At 48.1% G+C, this 19,833-nt stretch overlaps 1 protein-coding gene and 1 long non-coding RNA gene across 17 annotated transcripts in view; one reads left to right on the top strand and one right to left on the bottom strand.

Annotated features, from left to right (window-relative positions):
- LOC142066016 (uncharacterized) overlaps nucleotides 1-5,537 on the top strand; it is a 38,547-nt gene extending 33,010 nt beyond the window's left edge. Inside the window, exons 5-6 of one of the 2 annotated variants that reach the window (XR_012663598.1) lie at nucleotides 5,225-5,317; nucleotides 5,421-5,537. This is a non-coding gene — a long non-coding RNA (uncharacterized LOC142066016). The remainder of the gene's footprint in view (nucleotides 1-5,224; nucleotides 5,318-5,420) is intronic. The other variant, XR_012663599.1, reaches the window with a different exon arrangement.
- Nucleotides 5,538-12,902: 7,365 nt separating this feature from the next.
- Nucleotides 12,903-19,833, bottom strand: part of MSI2 (musashi RNA binding protein 2) — a 259,090-nt gene continuing 252,159 nt past the window's right edge. For 5 of the 15 annotated variants that reach the window (XM_075113488.1, XM_075113483.1, XM_075113486.1 and 2 more), the window contains 3 exons: nucleotides 17,277-17,485; nucleotides 15,423-15,500; nucleotides 12,903-13,120 (listed from right to left, as the gene is read on the bottom strand). In XM_075113488.1, coding sequence (XP_074969589.1) covers nucleotides 15,459-15,500; nucleotides 17,277-17,485 — 251 coding nt within the window. In that variant the 3' untranslated portion in view covers nucleotides 12,903-13,120; nucleotides 15,423-15,458. The remainder of the gene's footprint in view (nucleotides 13,121-15,422; nucleotides 15,501-17,276; nucleotides 17,486-19,833) is intronic. The other 10 variants (XM_075113489.1, XM_075113487.1, XM_075113477.1 and 7 more) reach the window with 4 other exon arrangements.

Below are 19,833 nucleotides of genomic sequence, written 5' to 3' on the forward strand. Positions count from 1 at the left end.
TGTTTGATACTGGCTTTTATTCTGCAGTTAATTTTGATTTTTCTGAGAGTGCTTAAGGCTGGATGCTCGGAATTGTCTTGGCGTTGCTGATGTTTTAATGGCTTCTCCAAGAAGCGTGTGTGCGTTTTGTAGAACAGCCTTGGGTAGGGGTTTTGTCCTGTTGCTGGACCTCTCCAAGTGGTCACTGCCATTGTGTTTGCTGGCGTTCAGGGCAAATGTGCACTTGTCTTTGTTGTAACTGGGGTGCAGGTGGGATGCTGGAGTAGGATGTGGTTTTCTGCCCCTTTTATTATATGTGCTGGTTTTGGCTGGGATAGAGTTAATTTTCTCCATAGTAGCTAGCGTGGGGCTCTGTTTTGGGTTTATGCTGGAAACAGTGTCGATAACCCAGGGATGTTTTAGTTCCTGCTGAGCAGAGCTTGCACAGAGCCAAGGCCTTTTCTGACCCTCACCCCACCCCGGCAGCGAGGGGCTGGGGGGGCACAAGGAGCTGGGAGGGGACACGGCCGGGACAGCTGACCCCAACTGACCCCAGGGATGCCCCACACCATATGGCGTCATGCTCAGCACATAGAGCTGGGGGAAGAGAAAGGAAGGGGGGGACGTTTGGAGTGATGGCATTTGCCTTCCCAAGTCACCGTTGTGCATGGTGGAGCCCTGCTTTCCTGGGGGTGGCTGAGCACCTCCTGCCCGTGGGAGGGAGGGAATTAATTCCTTGGTTTGCTTTGCTAGCGCACGCGGCTTTAGCTTTACCTATTAAACTGTCTTTATCTCAACCCAGAGGTTTTCTCACGTTTTACTCTTCCTATTCTCTCCCCCATCCCACCGGGGGCGGGGGAGTGAGTGAGTGGCTGTGTGGGGCTTGGCTGCCAGCTGGGCGATAGATAAAAAGCAGGGGAAAAGGAGCTTCCAAAAAGATTTCAGATGTCATGAAAATATATGTGGGTGTTTGCTGAGAAGTAGATAATTGGCAGAGATACTTCCTAGTGCAAAGAGTTCAACTCTGAAAGTTTTTCCGGGGAGCGGTGAGCAGTGTGCCGCACTGCTGTGGGGGTGCTGCAGGGTCCCAGGCTGTGCCCGTCCCATCCCTCCTGGGCAGAAAGGTGCCTTGCAGCTCCTTCGTCTAGGCATGGAGGCACCTGCCTGCTCCTCTGGTATTAAATGAAGCCTGGCTTGGCCCTCTTTAAGATTTGCTACGTTTTCACTGTGCTGGGTAATGGTTGCTGCCATCAGGGGAGGTGGTGGCTTGGGAGGGGAGCAGAAAATGGGCACCGGCGTGGTGCTGCAGCACCCACAGACCTGCCGGGGAGCTCATGCCCGCACCAGGAATAACAGCACGCCCACCCGTTTGGGTAGGAATTGCACATTTTTACTTGTTGCCACTTGATTGTGGGAGGAAGATATTTGTGACCTAGTGCCAGGACCTGGATACGGGAGGGGTCAAAAGGCCCCTTCTGCCTTCTCACAAGGGCAAAAGTCCCTAGTGCTGCCTCTTGTGCCCTTAGAGTGCAGTGGCTGCCCTTGAGTCTGATGGATGGAGGCAGCGGCAGCTCCTGTGAAGCAGAGAGGACACAGAGCACTGATCCGCATCACTAGTTGCCTCCCTTCATTTTCTCTGGTCCCATTTTACCCACCAGCCCAGCCAGACTCAGCAGATGCTGGTGCCGGGGGGATGTTCGGGGGACTTGGATTCCAGGGGTGTCACTGCGTGGGGAGGGTCCCCCAGGCTCGTCAGCAGCCTGAGGGGATGGCGTGGGTCCAGCCGCTCTTCAAAAACCAGCAAATTGAGAATATTCTCCTGCTCCCATGCTTCCTGCTCTCCCCTGCCTCTCTGCCGCAGAAGGCATCCCTTCTGCCTTCAAACAGTTTCTATTATATGTAGAGCAAGCAAAAATGATGTGTTAAATACAGCCCAGGCTGAAGCTCTGAATCAAATCAATTCTTTTTTGATTCCCCAAGCTTTTGAATTTTCAGCCCTGCCAAAGAATTGTTAGCACAAGAATAGGGCTGAAGGAGCAATCCTTTCGTATCGCTATTGACTCAATTATTTTGCCTCTTGATTTTCTATGAAGCGGGCCGTGATGCCGCGCCAATATGCTGATTGCTAATGGCAGAGCATTGTTCAGCACCGTCTCTGAAGGCTTGGGGTGGAATACCTTCATCTCCCCACTCGCTACGGGCTACATTTGGGACCTAGTTTTATTTTGATTGATGCAAACTGCAATGCACAGGAGGCTGTGCAGAGCAGACTTTTCACTGTGAGCTGCCAGGAGGACCCTCGGTTGGGCTCCAGGCTGCCAGTGCAGCAAAGGGTTATGGCTCTTGGTTCTCGCTGGGGCTGGGCTGCGTTGGTGACCTTCCGCTGCCTGACCTACTAATATCCACACTCCTGGGATGTTCCTGGTGCTGCCGCGCGCAGATCGATAGCGCTAGCGGGGCATAAAGCGGAGAGGTTGCATTTGCACAGTGTCACGACTATCAATATTGACAGCTCGGACGCGTGTCCTTCGGACCGGCATGTGCTGTCAGTGCTGGGTTATTAATGTCCCAGCGGCCGCCCATGCCCTGAGCCCTGTGGTGCTGCTGGGGGCGGGGTGGGTTGCCTGTGGCTCGAGCCCAGTGCCCAGGCAGTGATGCTGAGCCTGGCCGTGGGTGCTGCATCCCTCCAGGGTACTCACCTCCCTTTAGCATTTCAGCTCAGGCATCCTTTGAATGGGTGCTGTGTTACCCAGCCACTGTCGGGGCGGAGGGGGACAGGGATGTGGCGTTGGCTCCACAGTGGGCAGTTGGGAGTTTGGAGCCCGCAGCCCCATTCAGGCTTGCTCTTTCAAGATGAAAAAGAGGAATTCCCCACCCATCAAAAAAAGATGGTGAAAGAATGGTAGGCAGCACGTCGGCTCTTTGGATGAAAGGGGCTGAGGAGGAGGAAAATACTGCCTTGCTTTGAAGATGCAAAGCCCCATAAAAATCCTAAGCAGTTTTATTAGTGGCTCAAATGCATCGCAGGCTTTAAAAGGGCAAAAGTACATACTTTCGCATGCTTATTGTTCTTGCTGATGTTTATGTTACATCAGTGCCCACAATTGCTAGGTGGTCTTTAGACGCAGGAGGTGACACAGCCGGGCTGTGAGGGGGGGCTGCAGGGGTCAGCGTGGGGCTTTAGGACTGGGGAAGGGGCACTGGTGCCCCAGCCGGGCTGGGGGGGGGCAGCCTGTGCCATGCTGGAGGGATGGGTGCAGGGTCAGCACTGGGGCCGGCTGCGCACCGGGCACCTCTGGGAGATGGGCCTGGGGTGCCCCTGTACCCTGGCTCTGGAGGGAGGTGGGCGAGCCAGCCTGCGATGCACACTGAAGAGTTTTGATTCAAACTTACTTGCTCCAAAGCATGGTCAAAAGACACCTGCTTAAACACACACAAGGAGAAAACTTTTGCTTTTGTGACAAGTGGGCTTGAAAAAGTGGGTGCAAAGAAATGGGGGGATCCCGGGGAGGAACATCTCTGTGGTGCAGCCCAGTGAGGTGGGCATGTGGGCTGGGTTGCTGCAGGATGAATTACAGCTGTAGTTAAATTAAAGGTGTAGGATAAGCCTCTTGTCCCACCGCCATGGCTCCTGGGACACCCGGGAAAGCCATGGAGGAGGGAGGGCTCCAGAGCAGCCTGCCGCAGGGCTTTGCAGGGTAAGTGCGGCCTTTCTCTCAGCATCACTTGGAAACACCTTCGGTGCAAAGCTGCCAAGGCAGGGTAGAAAAACCCCAAATCAATACGAAATGATGAGTTCAGCTGGGCCCATTTTCAAAGCTGTCAGGAGCTGTGAGTGAAGTGCAGCGACCGGGAAGGAAAAATGATTTTAATTCAGACTCTTTCTGGAAAGCAGGACCCAGTAAGGGGCAGATCCTGCTGCTGTTTCCTGGGCAGAAAAGAGTTTTACCTCTGAGTGAAGAGACTGGTTGGGGGGGGTGTGTAAGAAATAGCGGCAACTGCCTCGCTATTTTCCCATTGAGGGGCAGGAGGCAGCGCCCTTCCCACCTTGTTGGCCAACACTGCCTTGGTTTCGTGGCAGCCTGGAGCTGGGGATGAAGCTGTTATTACATGGGACGTGGATGGGTTGGGGGGCATGGGGAGTTCCAGGACCATGTGTGCATCCTACGAGGCAGCAAGGACCAGAACCCTCCTTTGGCCATGCACACCCAGGTTTATTTACACTCCATCCGCCTGCATGATTGCTCTGTGAGAGCTCTTCGGGTCTCTGTCACCTCCATGCTTCAAATTAGGGGAAACTAAAGACTGAACACTGGTGGGAAGCAAGACCCCGCTGTGCCCTGAAGGGGCTGTGGGGGTAATCGCCCCGAATCAGCTGGCGGTGCCCACACAGGCACCCTGGCTTGGGGCGGGGTGGGACAGCAGTGAAACCCTGAGCTGTAACGCATGCACCCCTGCCCCGCGCACACAGCGAGGCGAGCAGCCTGCTCCTGCCCAGGTGAACGATTAATACCGCTCACTGTGCCCTCCCCTGTTTAGAAGACAATAAAGTGAGGGGTTTAATTGCACAGGTTAAAAGCAGATGGACCCCCTGGCTCTGTGGCCCTGGTTCCTACCGCACTGCCCCGGCACGGCTGAGCATGGCTGGTGGGAAGCTGCGATGCACCCGAGCCCCCGGCATCACCATAAATCCTGGGGAAATTCAAGCCGCCGTTAGTGTTTGGAGATGCTGCAAGTGATGATTTCATAATTGTGCCCGTCTCTCCACGGCTGGCTCGAGACAGGGGTCGTTTGGTTAATGCACGTTTCAGTCTTCATTGCCGTTTTAACTAGTTTTTAATCAGTAATTATTAGCGAGCAGGAGCAGCACGCAGGCTCCTCTTGCCCGCTCCCCGGGCGAGTGCCACTCAATATGTCACGGCAATTAGCACCCAGCGGCAGAGGCGGGGTGCGGGCTGGACGCCGTCACCGCCACCGGCCCCGCACCGGGACCTTGGCTGGTCCCCAGGCGCTGCGGCTGCGGGGCCGTGCCAGCTGCCTCTGCACAAAATGCAGCGGTGGACGGGGACGTGCCTGAGCAACATCAGCCCTGTTGTGCTTTTAGTTATTAATGCTGGTAAGGTCAAGCTGGGTGCAGGGTTTGGTGACCTGGGCTCACTGCCGCCCCGGGATAAAGCGGCTTCAAGGACCGGGCTCTTGCACTCATACAAAAAGGAAACTTTAATTTCCTTTGTTCGCCCTGCAGACCAGAAATTACCGAGCAGCGGACGCGAGCGGCAGACGCCAGCCCGGCCCGTGGGAGCCTGCGCCGCTGCTAATTACAGCTGCTGCCATGGAGGTAAATAGCAGGGAAATCAGCCTTCGACTGATTCAGAAATGAAGTCAAGTATCAGTGCCCTTTGCAAATAGCTAATGAATTACAAGTATCTCTCTATACACAGGAGCTGACATCACCGCACGACCAACTGAAAACCGCAGCCAGGAACCCTCGAAATGTAAAGCCTGCTGTCATTATTCATGTCTTATGATATTTAAAATAAATTCATGCAGAATAGTATAAAGGGGTTTTTTTGGTGTTTTTTTTTTTTTTTTTTTTTTTTGGATGGGATTGTAATTATAATCAGGGCTTCGGCGCTCGGTGCTCTCGGGCTGCGTGCCGGGTGGCACCCGGGCTCGTGCCCGCCACGGGGATCAGTACCCTGCGGAACAAATGAGCTTTAAAACCCCTTTATTTCATAATTCTTTATTAATAATGAGGAGGCCCTTGTAAATAGCCATGAAAGGAAGTGCTTAAGCTCATAATTAATAAATGCTGGCTTGGTTTCTGCTGCCGAACTGCAGCCTCGAGATGCCTGATGGGGGATATACAGCGCTGCCAAACCGGCGGAGGGTGCTTATGTCTGTGCCGCAGGTTAATAAACCCAGGAAATATTGCCTGTGTGCCCTGGACAGCTGGGGCAGCCTCCTCTGCAGTGGGGTATCACCTAGCTGTGCCGCCCATGGTGCAGGGTTGGGGGGCTCTGGGGCAGGGGCACAGGATGGCGATGGGGGCGCAGGGATGCGGGGGCTCGCCTGCCCCCCACGGGTGCCACGGCACCGGCTCCCCTGGGCTCGGCTTCCCAATGCCCACCGCATGGCTTACGCTGCAAAACCCCAAAGAGCCCCAGCTGCCTCCTGAAACCCATCGTTACGGCTCGGTCATAAATGTTTATGACAGGAGGGAAAGGACGTAAATCACATTTATATCCCTTGTTTTCTTTATCGGGGCACTAATTTGACAGGGAAGGGAAATTTTTGCTTATTTTACAACTCTGATTTTGGCTGCAATTTGGTTTCAGTAGCTGGGAGGCGAACACAAAATCTTATTTTTATTCCGGAGTCGGTATAAAAATTTACATTTTGACACAGACCCCTGCTAACATTTTAGTGCAGATATAGCGAGCCTCCGGGCTTTTCACAAAACACATAACCCAACATATAATACACTCATAATTCACTAATGTTTGCTGAATGACAGGGTTAAGTGGCTGCTATTCCCGGCCTCCCACCACACTAATGTACTCCAGACCTGCGCTCCTTTTCTTCTGGATTGCAGTCAAATCGTTTCCTGCAGCCCTCGCAGTGGAAGCTCCTTCCACCCCGAATAAACACTACTTCCGAAATTATTTTCATTTGTTTTTCTAATCTAATTTTCCCCTCGGTGCTCCACTAATCACCAATCCCATTAAGGGCTTGATGTGTTGACTGCTTTCCAGAGAGGAACCCGTCCTGCGTCCCGCCGTGCGCTGACCTTCACCGGCAGGCTCCCGGCTGAGCCCCCATGCTTCCCCCGCCCCACGTCCCCGCGGCAGGGCCTGACACAGCGGCGATGCCCGTGGTGGGGACTGCTGGGGTGGAGAGGTTTGTGGGGGCTGGTAAGGCTGGACCATCCCCTCCATCCCAGCCCAAACCTGTATCGAGACGTCGTGGCGGTGCCCCTGCCTGCGGGACTTGGTGTTGTCTTGGGCAAACTAATGTGAATATTTAAGACATTGGGGGGGGGGGGGCGGGGAGTTGGCTCCGCTCCACATGCCAAAGTAAAACATCCTCTGGTGAAATATCTGTGCTGCAAAGAGGGTGCAAAGCCAGACAACGCGTGTCGCTCCTAATGAGAAAAATAAACAGTGAGTGTGTGTGCGGGGCGAAGACATTTATCCAACTGGATTGGGAACACGCTGCCATCCGCCGCCCTTCCTGAGAACGGGCTTAGTGCCGCCACGGAGAGGACGAGCTCAGCTGCCTTTTGTCACAGGAGCCTGGAGCTGAGCCTGGGACAGGGAGCCTGGGCTCGTTTTCCTTCCCTCCTGTGTGAGGTTTTTGCTCTCCTCTCTTGGCAGGGCCCTGAGCTGGGTGGCCTGGGGTTGGTGGGGGTCCAGCCTTCCCAGGTAGGAAAAGTTGCTCAGCAACCTTAAATCTAGGGAGGGATGAGGCTAAACCAGGCTGGAGAAACCCTCCTGCCCTTCACTACGGCATCTTGCCATCTGGCACAGCCTAAAACTGGGTCTGTAGAGCAAACCAATGCAAACTGTCTGGACTTATCTCCCTCCTCCTCCTCCTCCTGCTGCCGAAGGCTGCTCTGGGGTGCACACAGACAGGTTTGCTGCTCTTCATGGGAAATTGGGGTTTTTTTTCCCCCCTCCAAAGACACGCTGCTCCGTGTCCCCCAGCTAGCTTCTCCCTCCCCTCCAAGGCTGGTCCCGCAAAGGGAAGGCAAGGACAAAACAAGTATGATTCCCTCCCCACCAGGTATCTCTGCGAGGCACACTGAGATTGCTAAACAGATACACCGATGGATGCCTAGACAGAAATATTCCTAAGCCACAGAGTAAAGCTCTTCCCCTCCATCAGGGCTTGCAAAGCACCACTTGGACACGTGTTGGGGACATGGGGGTTGAGTGAAAGCCATTAAAAATGGTGACACTTGTCACTGATGTCCTTTACCTAATGTTTCCCGTGCCGGGTTATTTTTACGACGCTTTGGTGCACCTGCAGGGGCTGGCAGCGTTGGCAGCGGTACAGCACTGCTGCCATGTCCCCCTTAATTCGGCCTTTCTCCAGGGAAGGACACGGTCCCTGGAACAAGGACGCGATGCCAACACGGTGCCTGGCGCTGCACGGCACGAGGGACCAGACGTGGAGCCCTGCGCAGGGGACGGGGACAGGGACGCTCCAGCCCTCCCCAGGGCCAGCCCCACCATGCAGAAGCAGGAGGGGGGACAGGGCTGCCCACTGGCCTCCCCCAACCCAGGAATAAACACGTCACCCCCTGAATGAAAGGGACGCCACGGATCTGTTCAAAACAGTTTATTGTATTTTTTCGTCAGACAAACACATTGATTTCTGGACCACAGTAGAGGATGGAAACCTTTCACAAACTTATTTATTTGAAAATACAAATATAAAATTATACTTTCCACATCTGTGATGTGAGAGACCCCCATCCACATAGTATTTTACAACAGGGCTTTAGAAAGCCATACACAGAGACCTGAAAGATGCTTGATATATATAGATACATATATATATGTATATATATAAAAAAAAAGTCACTACCAAAGTTCTCATCAGTTCATACTAAAGTATAAAAGGAAGGGCTAGGCCTGCCACTGTGCCATAGTTTATTTAGGTACATTTATGACCACCTGAAATGCTTAGACTTGCATCCTAGTACTGATGGAGTTCAGACCTCGTACAACAGAGAATGACGGGGATTTGCTACCTACGACGGTCGACGCGACACACGAGCCCACGCGTGGTGTTACGAGTATGTACAGAACAGAGAGCCGGGCGCACGGGCGAGTCCTGCTTCCCCCCAGGCTGCCGGGGCTTCACCCTGCTCGGACACGGAGCTCTCTCGAGACAACACAGTCGGACTGTTTGGGAACCGAGAACCGATCACGAAGATTTACTTTCTCAAACTACTTTTTTTTTTTTTTTTTTTGGTAATTTTTATTACAGTATTAAAGTATTGCTTAGCTTACAGAATCTCCTCACGTAGTGTTCGCACACGGCAACGGGTTTGACTTGGATTCTGTACGTATGAAACTCTACAGTGTCTGTGCGCAGACCGGGATCTGCCGGTGTGTCTTCGATGCATCCTGTCTCTTCGCCTTACACTAACTTCAGTTTTCTGTTTGAACTATTTTGCTTAAAAAAACAAACCAAACCACTAAAAAAAATAATTCAGAAAATTCCACCCAAGAGACATTTCCATAGCATAAAAGACAGCTATGAGTTAGTGTTGGTTTTTTTTTTTTTTTTTTTTGTAAACAGTTTCATATGCAATATCATACATAACCATGGCTGGCCTTCAGTAAAAATGTAGTAAACTATATTGCTTTATTATTGATTACGTTGCATTGAGTGAATGGCAGAAACGAAACAGGAAGGTAACTGTGGCTGGAGTCGCTAGCCCTCATTCACACTACAGATGAAAACAGCATCCTAGGCTTCAGAGCAGGGAAGAAAAGAAATCCGAACACCTTTCAGGTCGTTATTACCAACAATTACCCAATGGTTTAACTAGCCTAGCAAGATGTGTAACATTCACCAGCGGTACGCTGCTGTACAATGGGAAAAAAAATAAACTTACAGCAAAGAGAGCCATGCTACCTTAAAGTCCAAGCTACAAATTCAACTTAAAATGAACATTTATGAAGTATAAGAAACAAACAAACAAAAAATAATAATAAAAAAAAGGACAGATCAGGCTTCATTTTAATCAAGCCAATCACAAACGACTTTTTTATTTTGAAGGGGGGAGGGTACCCGAGCTCTCGTGGCTTGCTACAACTCCTCTCAAAACGTCCCTCGTGTTTGGGATACAGCCCGCCCCTCGGCACGGCCGGCGCGGTGCCAGGCGCTCCGGGCAGGGGGTGACCCTGCCTGCGCTGCTGCCCGCGCCGGGGAGGGCTTCGCGTGCCCATTTCGCACAGCTAGATGGAAATCTCTCTCTTTTCGGTCACTCCGGGGGCAGCAGGTCCGTATGAGATATTTGGAAAGAAAAGGGCAATATCCCTCGGAAGGATCCTTCGCTCGCTGTGCTTGACTAAAAGGTGGAGCTGAACCTTTGTGCTGGAAGATTTACCAAAAAAATCCCAAACAAACAAAGGAAAAGAAAAAACCCTTCAAAAATGGACTTCTAGATGAGTGGGGGACTAACGTGAACCTTAGTCTAGGTAGCCACATCAAAACATATCGGATTCCACGACATTTGTGCTATGGGCCACTGGGACTTCTCAAAAGGTATATAAACATCTAAAACATATTCACACAGATTAGCAATTTCTTCTGAGCATTCTTAAAAAAATATTTTTTTTCTCTTAGTAAAATCGTTTTAATATACCGTGCCTCCCTCTTTTAAAAAATAAATTAAAAAAATCCAGTTTTGCATATCTAGCATTAGCATTTAAGGTAGTATGGCACATCCCCTTTTCAAAGTCAAGGGTGGGGATCTACAAATGCCTTAGGAGTTTGCCAGCATTTTTAACATTGTGAGACCTTTGGTTAGTTGAAACCGCATCAGATCAGCAAAAGAAAAAATAAACAAGAGAAAAAAACGCAAAGAAAAGAGGAAAGAAGAAAAAAAAAAAAAAAAAAAAAAGGAAAGCCTTCCCAAAATTATTAGCATTTTTTCCTTAAATAAGAGAAAGTTCTATCCTTACTGGTCCTAAATCTGAATAACTACATCTAAATTTTTAACCTTAATTACGATACACCTACCAATATGTACTAGAAGAGGAAGAGAGAAGGGGGGGGAATTCACTACACTAGCATCAGGACAGCACTCTTACAAGATAGCCATTTTATACACTATTAACATACAACAATGATCAACAAAGAATATTCTATGAGGTGACAGGGAATGGAGAGGAAAACCAACTGGTAGTACAGTACATCATCAACATTGACAAAATATCAATAAAAAATTCCCTGATGGTACATTGAATTTCAGGGAATTTGGTTTGTTGTTTTTTTTTCGTTTTTATTTTTTAAAGAATTGTTTTCTTTATTTTATTACTTGATCAAGTCTCAATATTTAAAAAGCGTCCAGCATTTTGCTTAAACCTGGTTGTTCTGAAATAAGAAAAAAACCTAAAATATTACATAAAAAGCATGATTCTTTTTTAAAAACAAGAAAAACAAGGTTTTCTCCTTTCGGTTAGCAGTATGGTGCCTTGTTTTTGTTAAAGATGCCTTGCTCTACCTCGTCTATTGAATGTCTACATTTGTCTACTTGTTAGTAAAATTTACAAAAATAGGAGTGCAGCAGCTCTTTTTAACAAATGTCGCATTCAGTGTCTTATACTGGCTGTACCTAAAGTACCAAATTTATAAACGTAACAATTTAAAAAAATATTAATAAAACTTGTCAATATTACGTTAAAAAAAGAAGAAATATATCCACACTACAGTATGTTCTTAATGCCACCTACCATGTTGTACTTCTAGTTTGCTGTTGCAGGCCTATTTACCAATATTAAAAAAATTAAATTAAAAAATATCCTTCATAAGTTTCCTCCCCCAACAGAGGACCATATATATAACAGCCAAATATTAAACATGTGCAAATAGGAAACTGTCAGTTTTTCCCCTACCAGTCACAGTGCAATGATGTTTTATACTTTATTTTTTTTTTTAAATTCTGTTTACAACTACAATAAATTAAAATCTTCCGTTGCTTCTAGGGTGAAACTTGTAGCACTGAGGTATTCCCAAAAAAAAAAAAAAAAAAACCAAACCAAAAACCAAAGTTGCTTTCCTAATTTGTTAGTACAGAAAATAATGGATAAAAACGGTAACCATGCAAGCTTCAAAGCCGCCCTGCCTGCAGCAGGCGAGCGCGGAGGAGGGACTTCGCCTCCGCCCGGGCTGTGCAGGGTGCCCAGAGCAGCTGAAATGACTGGACAGCAAGTTGATCTAGTTTAAAACAACAACTAAAAAAAAAAATAAAGGTGTGCTTTGAACCGTAAATGCGTTAAATAGGAAAATCGTAGCTTCTTTTTCAGTCTTGGGAAAAGCAGGTTTTAAATTAAAAAAATACCACTAGACTGTTCCTTTGTAAGCTGTGCACGTCTGATAGCGAAGATGCTGGTATGACGCTAGGAGAGCTGGAAGGTCTACCACGCCTACGGAGCAAGCTGAACAGTGTGTGCATCACCTAACTCCCGCGGGCCAGCTCCGGCAGTTGGTCAAAAAGTCTAAAACTGTCTTTTTTTTTTTCTTCCATTTTCATAGAGAAACTGCCTTAGGCTGACTCCATCACAAAAATAGGTTTGTATTTCTCTTTCTTAATAGTTTATATGTAGTTAATGGAATTGTATTTACAGGTTTTTTTTTTTTTTTTCAGAGTTCACAATTTCAAAAAACCTTATATCACCTCTTTCAACAAAAAAAAGCACTTATAGAAAAAGGACGCACAAAAAGTTTGTAGTCCTTGCCTTATTGCCGAAAATAGATAGAATTAGGTTAACGAAGATGCCACAAACGAAAAGAAGGGCTAGAGAACCTGCTGCTCACCCGCGTCCCCCGCGCCCTGCAAGGCCACCCCGAAACCGTACCCGCTGCCGGCTCTGCTCCCCCCGCCACCCTCGGCGGCTGCAGAGCCGGTACCAGCGGCAGAGACTCCTGTCACCATCTCAGCATCCTTTAAGCAACAACGACTACGTAAAACAGAAGGGAGAAGGAGGGGAAGGGGGAAAGAAAAACGAAAGAAACCCCTTAATATAAACAGTTACACTATGGTTAGGCTGCTCTTGCTAGATACACAAAGAATTAGAACTACGTGGCTACGAGACTATGTCAAAATGCTACGAAAAAATGTGGTTTGGAGAGGTTTAAAAAGAGGGGGGGGAACCCATCAAGAAAATAAAACGAACAAGAAATGGATTTTATATACATACTTTTAAAAGCTGTTGTTTTTATAGTACAGCAGATTCATGAGATGATGAGAGAGATTTTAAACAACCTAAGTCCGTCGAGTGCCACCTCCAGTTTGTTTGCGTTATCGGTGATGATGTAGTGCTCAAAGTCTGATGAGATCACCCAAACACGGGCCCGTTCAGAAACTTCGCCCCGTCTTGCCCGGACATCCAGAGAGACTCTGCAGGGAGAAGGCGGCACACAGGGGACACGGAGGAGAGCGAGCGTTAACTGAGGTCAGCTGGCATTTTTCACAAAACCCCCAAGTGTTTGCAAACGCTTTGCAAAGCCGCAGCGTGCTCCGATCCACACCAAGGGTGAATCTGGAGCGACCTGGCTGACACGCAGCGGCGTTCATGGGACTGCCGCCGTGGGAGAGTGTGTTTCACATATTTACTGCTCTTACTTTCCAGCCCCATCCCCGTGGGAAGGCGCCTGCCAGCTAAGCCTGGACTTCAGGCAGGCAGCGCCTTCCGAGGCGGGCTGTGTGCTAGTCTGGTTTAGGAACAATAAAATGTGACTTGATATATCGGAAGGACAAAAACTCTTCCTCAGGCATCTGTTACACCAGGAATTTACAAGGCTTCGGTAAAATGAGTTTTTTTTTTTTTTCTAAAGGCACGGCTAAAGTACTTGAAAGGTAACAACTTTTACACGGGCACACTGCAGTGGTGATGATTTATTTTATAACGGAGGCTTCAGCTTCTAACGCTCTGCTCCTGCTGGTGCTTAACGTTGAGATGGAAATAAATATTAGGGGATTGGTTCTGCAGGCAGCCGCTCACAGGGCTGGCTGCAGTGAGGAACCCACCCTGGTCACACAATTTTGGGGGTGACCTCCACAACCCCAAATGCCCGTGCTCAGGGTGAGGTCCCACCAGCACCCCGCAGGTCTGCGGGAAGGGCTGGTCCCTGCCCTGGGGACCCGCAGCTCAGGCAAATTCATCCTCTACGGCCGCATCCTGCCCCAGGGAGCGGAGAGAGCCGGGGCGGGCGAGGGACCAAACTCCTTGGGATGCACCACCGCAATATAAATTTCAAACTCAGTGGTCCTTGAGGAATTAATAATAAGGCTCATTTCCGCCTCTCAAAATCTATTTTAATTAGTAACGAGCAACATTAAAAGCACTTTCTGTTTTTAAGTCATTAATGGTTTGAGTCTTAATACTGGCCAGTAAATGATGGTTACAGTTTGATGTGTTGTGGTAAGTGTAAAATGATTACAAGACATTAATCTGATGAACATTGCCTTCATTGCAGCGTTATTAGCGTGAATTATGATGGTCTGCTTAGGTCTCCAGCCGGCGTCGTGCACCACCTCGCTATTACAAAGGCTGACGGCCCAGAAAACGTGAAGGATTCTGACAAATTGATCTGTGAACATACACTGATACGTGCAACTAATAACTGGGATTAAAGCAAGAGTGCTTATGCCACTTCTTTCTTTCCCATAAAAAATACAACTTGGCGGAGCAAATCAATTGACAGAACAATTTCAGGTAATCTTGGGTGCATGTGGGTAGATGAAGAGTAAATAGAAAACTTCTTTATCCACTGGTATTTAGGTATAAATCTATTTTTATAAAATTTAAAGCCTCCAAACGTTTTCCACAGTTCCCAGCCCCTTGACTAACTGCGATTCTAATTTCATACACCGAATTTGAACATAAAACATGTGAGATTGATCAGGTAGTGCTGGGCAAAAGGCAGAGAAATAAAATTTGTCACATCCATTACATTTGTCCGTATGGACTAAGAGCTCTAGAGGTAAACCTGTGCCATTTAACGGGGTAACTTCTGTTTTCCAATGACTGACTTTTCTAATCTACTCTATTCTGGGTGTAAGAATATTTGTTTGCAAAGATGAATATGCCAAAGGCCAAAAAAAAAATAAAATTAAACATTTAATTAACTTGAGCTTAGTTCAAAGGGTAGGAAACTGGCAGCGATCCAAGGATGCATTACTCAGGTAATGTCTTTAATTTAATTTGCTTAGGTTTAATTTTTTTTTAATCTTGATAATTGCTCTATGGTTACTAGTTACAATGTTATCTTTTAGCTGTAATATTTGGTACAGCACTTAATTAAGAATGATGGCTTCTCTGTAATAAAGCAGTGGGGCTCGTCTAATTTTAGACCAGTGCATTGGGAGCGGATCTATAATCCCCATTGGGATGCTGTCAGATGGCCCTTCGTCATTTCCCCACAGGTTTCTGGGATTGCTGCATTTTCTGCAGGGTTTTTGATGCTTGAAATTATTTCACCAAGTGCAATGAATATGAAAACGTGACTTTTTGGGGGTTTAGCTCCCGAACTGCCTTCCAGTTTCCAACCCGTGGGATTGATTTGAATAACATAAATCACAGAAAGGAATGATTAAAGGCCAAGGAAAGACGAAATGAAGATAAAAAATTGTTCACTTAAAGTAAATATAGGGGAGATGGTAGTTTAGCACAAAGTACAAATGGTATATACTGTAATACCTCCAAGTGAGATGGCAACCAACCATGTGTAACGTTTCAATGGTATCCATTTGTAAAAGCCGTTGCAATCAAAGGTCCCTAAAATTGTACAATTGTTAAGTTCATCAGTGCTCTATACACGGGAACAGATGATTATTAATTTTGGCAAGAAATTACCAAAGGACTTGAAAGACTGTGTTGCCAGCATGAATAGGTATTTCTGAGAGCTGTTCTGGTCACCAGTGACTTGGTGTGATGAACCCTATGGTTACCTTTCCAAGACCATAATCTTCTCATTCCCCCGGTTGCAAAAATAAGCTTTGGGTTTTCCCTTCTTTAGTTTTACACCAGGGTTAGTAAATGGACAGTGTTAAATAAACATAGACGTAAAAAAGGCTGCGGGATTTTTTGCAGTTATTGGGGGAAATTAAGAGGCTGCCAATCTGCAAGTCAAGTATAAAATCATTCTTTGGAGACGTGTTAGTGCAGACAAATCCGGATACCCAGGCTTGTACCTCGTATCCTGTTACTCGAGAAGTCGGGATGTTGCTGAGGCCAAAGCGCCCAAGTTTTCAAGAACGAACAGGCCTTTTTCTTTAGGTAAAAAATGGAAATAACAGGTGGTGTAAGTGGTGAGGGGTGGTGGTTTAAATTGATTTAGCTCTTAGCAGAGCATAATATTCCATATTTGGTACCAGAATTATCTGACGGGATTGCCAAGTCCCTGGCGTGACCACGGGAGGGGCAGGACCAGGACGGGAACTGAGCGTGAGAGCACAAACGGAGGCAGCAGATTTTTTTGTCTTTTTGGGTACTGGTTGCTTTTGCAAAAAAAAAAAAAAAAAAAAAGCCATAATTTCAGGAACTTTGTCTGCACTACGCTCCTGCTCGCCCCACTCATCCAACTTGGTCAAAGAGTGAAATTTCTCCACTTGGTTTGAGGGATCTTGGGGGAGCATTCTGTACTCTGACACGTTTACCATACAAGAGGGGGAAAAAAAACCAAATTGTTTTACTAAAAAAAAGGGAAACAACTTCAGTTGCAGTTTTTCTGTTTGGGAGACTGACAGCCACCAAAGAGGTCCAACCACATTCATGCTAACACACACAGGTAAAACAGTGCGATCTGAAGAACAGCATGCAGCTTTGTTAAGCAAATCTCCATTGCCCGTAATTAGTGAGATTGCAGACCCACGTGGCATTAAAGAATTACTTTTCCAATGACTTGACAGCAAACCAGAAGCGACTTACTTGTAACCTGCAGATTTTAAGGACTGTTAGTGATGTTGTACGCAGCTGGAAGTGACCCAGCGGGGGTCAGCAAACGCCAGCGTCCACCCCCGGCCCACAGGGATGCTGCAGTTATGGGGACGGGCGGTGGGGAGTGGGACAGCCCCGTGGCCAGCGGTGGGATAGCCGTCCCCTCGCTGGGGTGGCTGTGGGCAGCCCTGGGGTCCCGCCACCTGAATGAATGAGCCGCTTTTTCCCTGTTTAGGCAGGAGCAGGTACTGCTGCACTGTCTGCAAATGGGCACATCAGCCGGGACATGTGGCTGGGCTGATATAAAGCCCGTATAGATAAGCAGAAACTTTAAAGCTCATAATTATTAAATATCTATCTCCTTTTGAAATGTGTCAAGTCTGGGCTGCAGAAGGCACCAGACAAGCGTTTCCAGCCGAGCTGGTACCCGGAGCGGCCCGCTGGGCAGCCCCAGCAGGTTGGGTGCGGATCTAGCAGGCTACAGCAGCAAGGCGCTACGCTCGCCATCAGGTCATAATTAACAAAAAACCCAGCATACCCTCCCCCGATGTCATTAAACAATGAAAAAAAGCCCTTGACTGAGAAACGGCCAGGGCCGGCGCGCGCGGTACTTACGGCGATCCCGTGGCCGAAGCCGGAGCCCGGCTGCGGGCTGGCGGCGCTTATGTAGTTACCCACGCCGGAGTCCTGGCTGGCCGTGCCGTAGAGGTCCGCGACGGGCCCTGGGCTGTTGGCCCCGGGGAAGCCTCCGGGTCGGGCTGGGTTGGAGCCTGCCGGGGAAGCGGGTGCGCCAAAATTCGGTTGAGCACTGTAGCTATTCAAGACTGGTGTGCAGAGAATAAAGCTGGGTATGAGGCCAGACGCCGGGCATGCACCGTTATTACAAAGCCAAACACCAGAATAAACAGCCTAGGCCCAACTTCTAACACTTAACCAAGGCCATGCGATAGGAGAGCAAGTACTGGATAAGAGTCAGCCCGTACTACTACGAAGCTTAGAGCTCCAAAAATATAGATATGGATATATATAAAAAAAAAAAAGAACAATCATTCAACACACTACTGCAACCAGAGACTGGAGGTGCTCATTTTCACCAAATTATCACAAAATATAATAGATATTTTTCAACATCTGACTTGATGCTCATGCAGTAGTAACAAGTTCTCTAGGTCTGGGCACGCCGAGACAGCATTCACATCCCATGCAAACTACAAAGGAACTAGTTTGAGACTACACATTGTGGTAATATTGATATTAAATGTTGACAGCAAATAACTTCAATCGCATCTAGTAAAATCATTTTTGGATCCATTCGATACTTTTGAAAAAAACCCGCCCTTTTAAATCATAAGCTGTAGAAATAGTTCAATAGTTGATTTTTTTTTTTTTTTTTTTTTACTTTAAATGGTATGGAATGGAACAGTTCGGAATTTTTTTTTTTTAAATATGACCAAGGAGAGTGTTGTTTTATTCATTTTGTTTCCTTTTGATTTGGAGAGCGAAGACCTACCTTCGTCTCCAAAACCATGCTTGGGACATCAACCAAAATTAAACAAATAAATAAAGATCAAAAGCAAAAAAGAATTCCAGAGGGTGTATGACAACTCACCTCCTAATGTGGAAGTAAAAGAAAATTTTTTTTTTTCCTCCCTTTATGTTTTTTTTTTTGAGACAGAAAACCAATGTAAATAAGAATGGTACTAAAGAATAAATTTAGATATTAAAGCATGTTAGATGATCAGGCTTCTGGCATTTCTCACAGTTGCTCTTGGATGTAAAATTTATGAGTAAGAGGTTTCAATGCAAAAGAAAAGTTAGCGGACTAGGAGGAGCTGGATGGAAATGGCTTGCGGGAAGCTGGAGCTACACCTCTGTGGTACTTGCAAGGTCCTTCAGGAGCACATGGAGACTTGCCTGCCCGCACTGTGATGCCCACCTAGTGTCTCACCACATCCCCACCGCGTGCAGGTACTGGCAGCGCCGACACACACACTGCAAACGGCTAACGGCTGGCCTTGAACCTCCTGGTTACTCAGGCTGAGCACGCTGTTGCAAACACGCCTGGGGACGGGACAAGTCCAGCGGTGGCGACAAACACCGCAGCCTTCCCTGGGAGACACCCGGCCGGGAGCCCCAGCCAGGCTCTGCAGGTATCAGCACAACCAGGCACCCGACCCGCGGCAGATCCCATCACCGCCACGTTTGAGGCTGTGTCAAGACTTCTTCAGCCTTTTCCTTTCGCTGCAACTTCCCACGTATCTTCATTAAGCACTAAAAAGGGTTTATAAAGTTTGATAGCCTGCAATAACGCTTGGCCGCTAGCCTGCGGGTCAGCGCCACGCTGACCGACTGCAGGGTTTTACTGGGGATGGAAACCAGCCCAGGAGAAAGCCCTGCTCTCCTGATAAGGGCAGCATGAAGGAAGGCTTTGGCAGCACCTTATGCGGGCTGCGGTGGCTCAGCCTGGGTTTGCCACTGGGCCACCACGTTTCCTGCCCTCGCCCCTTCCCCCAGCACCGCCCCCCCAAGAGGTCCCCATTTTTCAAATGAATGAATTAACTGGTCAAAAAAAGTCAGCCTGGCAGCTGTCGGCTCCGCAATGACAGGAAAGTAAATTTTACAAAATAAATGATTTAATGCAGCTCTGAGCTAGTACCAGGGGAAAGTAAGTAGGACATCTAAGCTAGCAAGTTAAAAGAAATAAGGCATAAGAGAGTAAACAGATTTTGGAATTCACTGGCAAACAAAGCGCCTTTTTTATTATTAAAGATTAAATGTCAAGATAACATTTGGCCTTCTCACTCACAAAGAAAAATATCCAGCTGAGATGTTCAAAAGCCCTTTATTACTATAAGCCAGCACTTTTTTTCCCTTTTCTTGCTTCTAGTTCAATAAAATGGATGCGACTTTTACTGCCAAGTCACACAGAAAACTCAGTTGGCCCGTCTGAGCAAAGGCAGGAGCACAGCAGCGGGGCGCGGCAAGGCAAGGGGGACCCTGTTAGTAAAAGACTCTTGCAAACCCCCCCAGCAGCCCATCACACCGCCACCGCCTCGGGGCCAGGAGCAGGGACCGGCCTTGGCCCCAGGCAACTGCCGCGACGCCCAGAGACACCCATCGCCACACCCACCGTGGGGAGGAGCAGCAGCTGCCACGTGCTGAGGAGCTGCGG

This window comes from Phalacrocorax aristotelis, chromosome 18 (genome assembly GCF_949628215.1).
Source record: "Phalacrocorax aristotelis chromosome 18, bGulAri2.1, whole genome shotgun sequence".
Classification (NCBI taxonomy): Eukaryota; Metazoa; Chordata; class Aves; order Suliformes; family Phalacrocoracidae; genus Phalacrocorax; species Phalacrocorax aristotelis.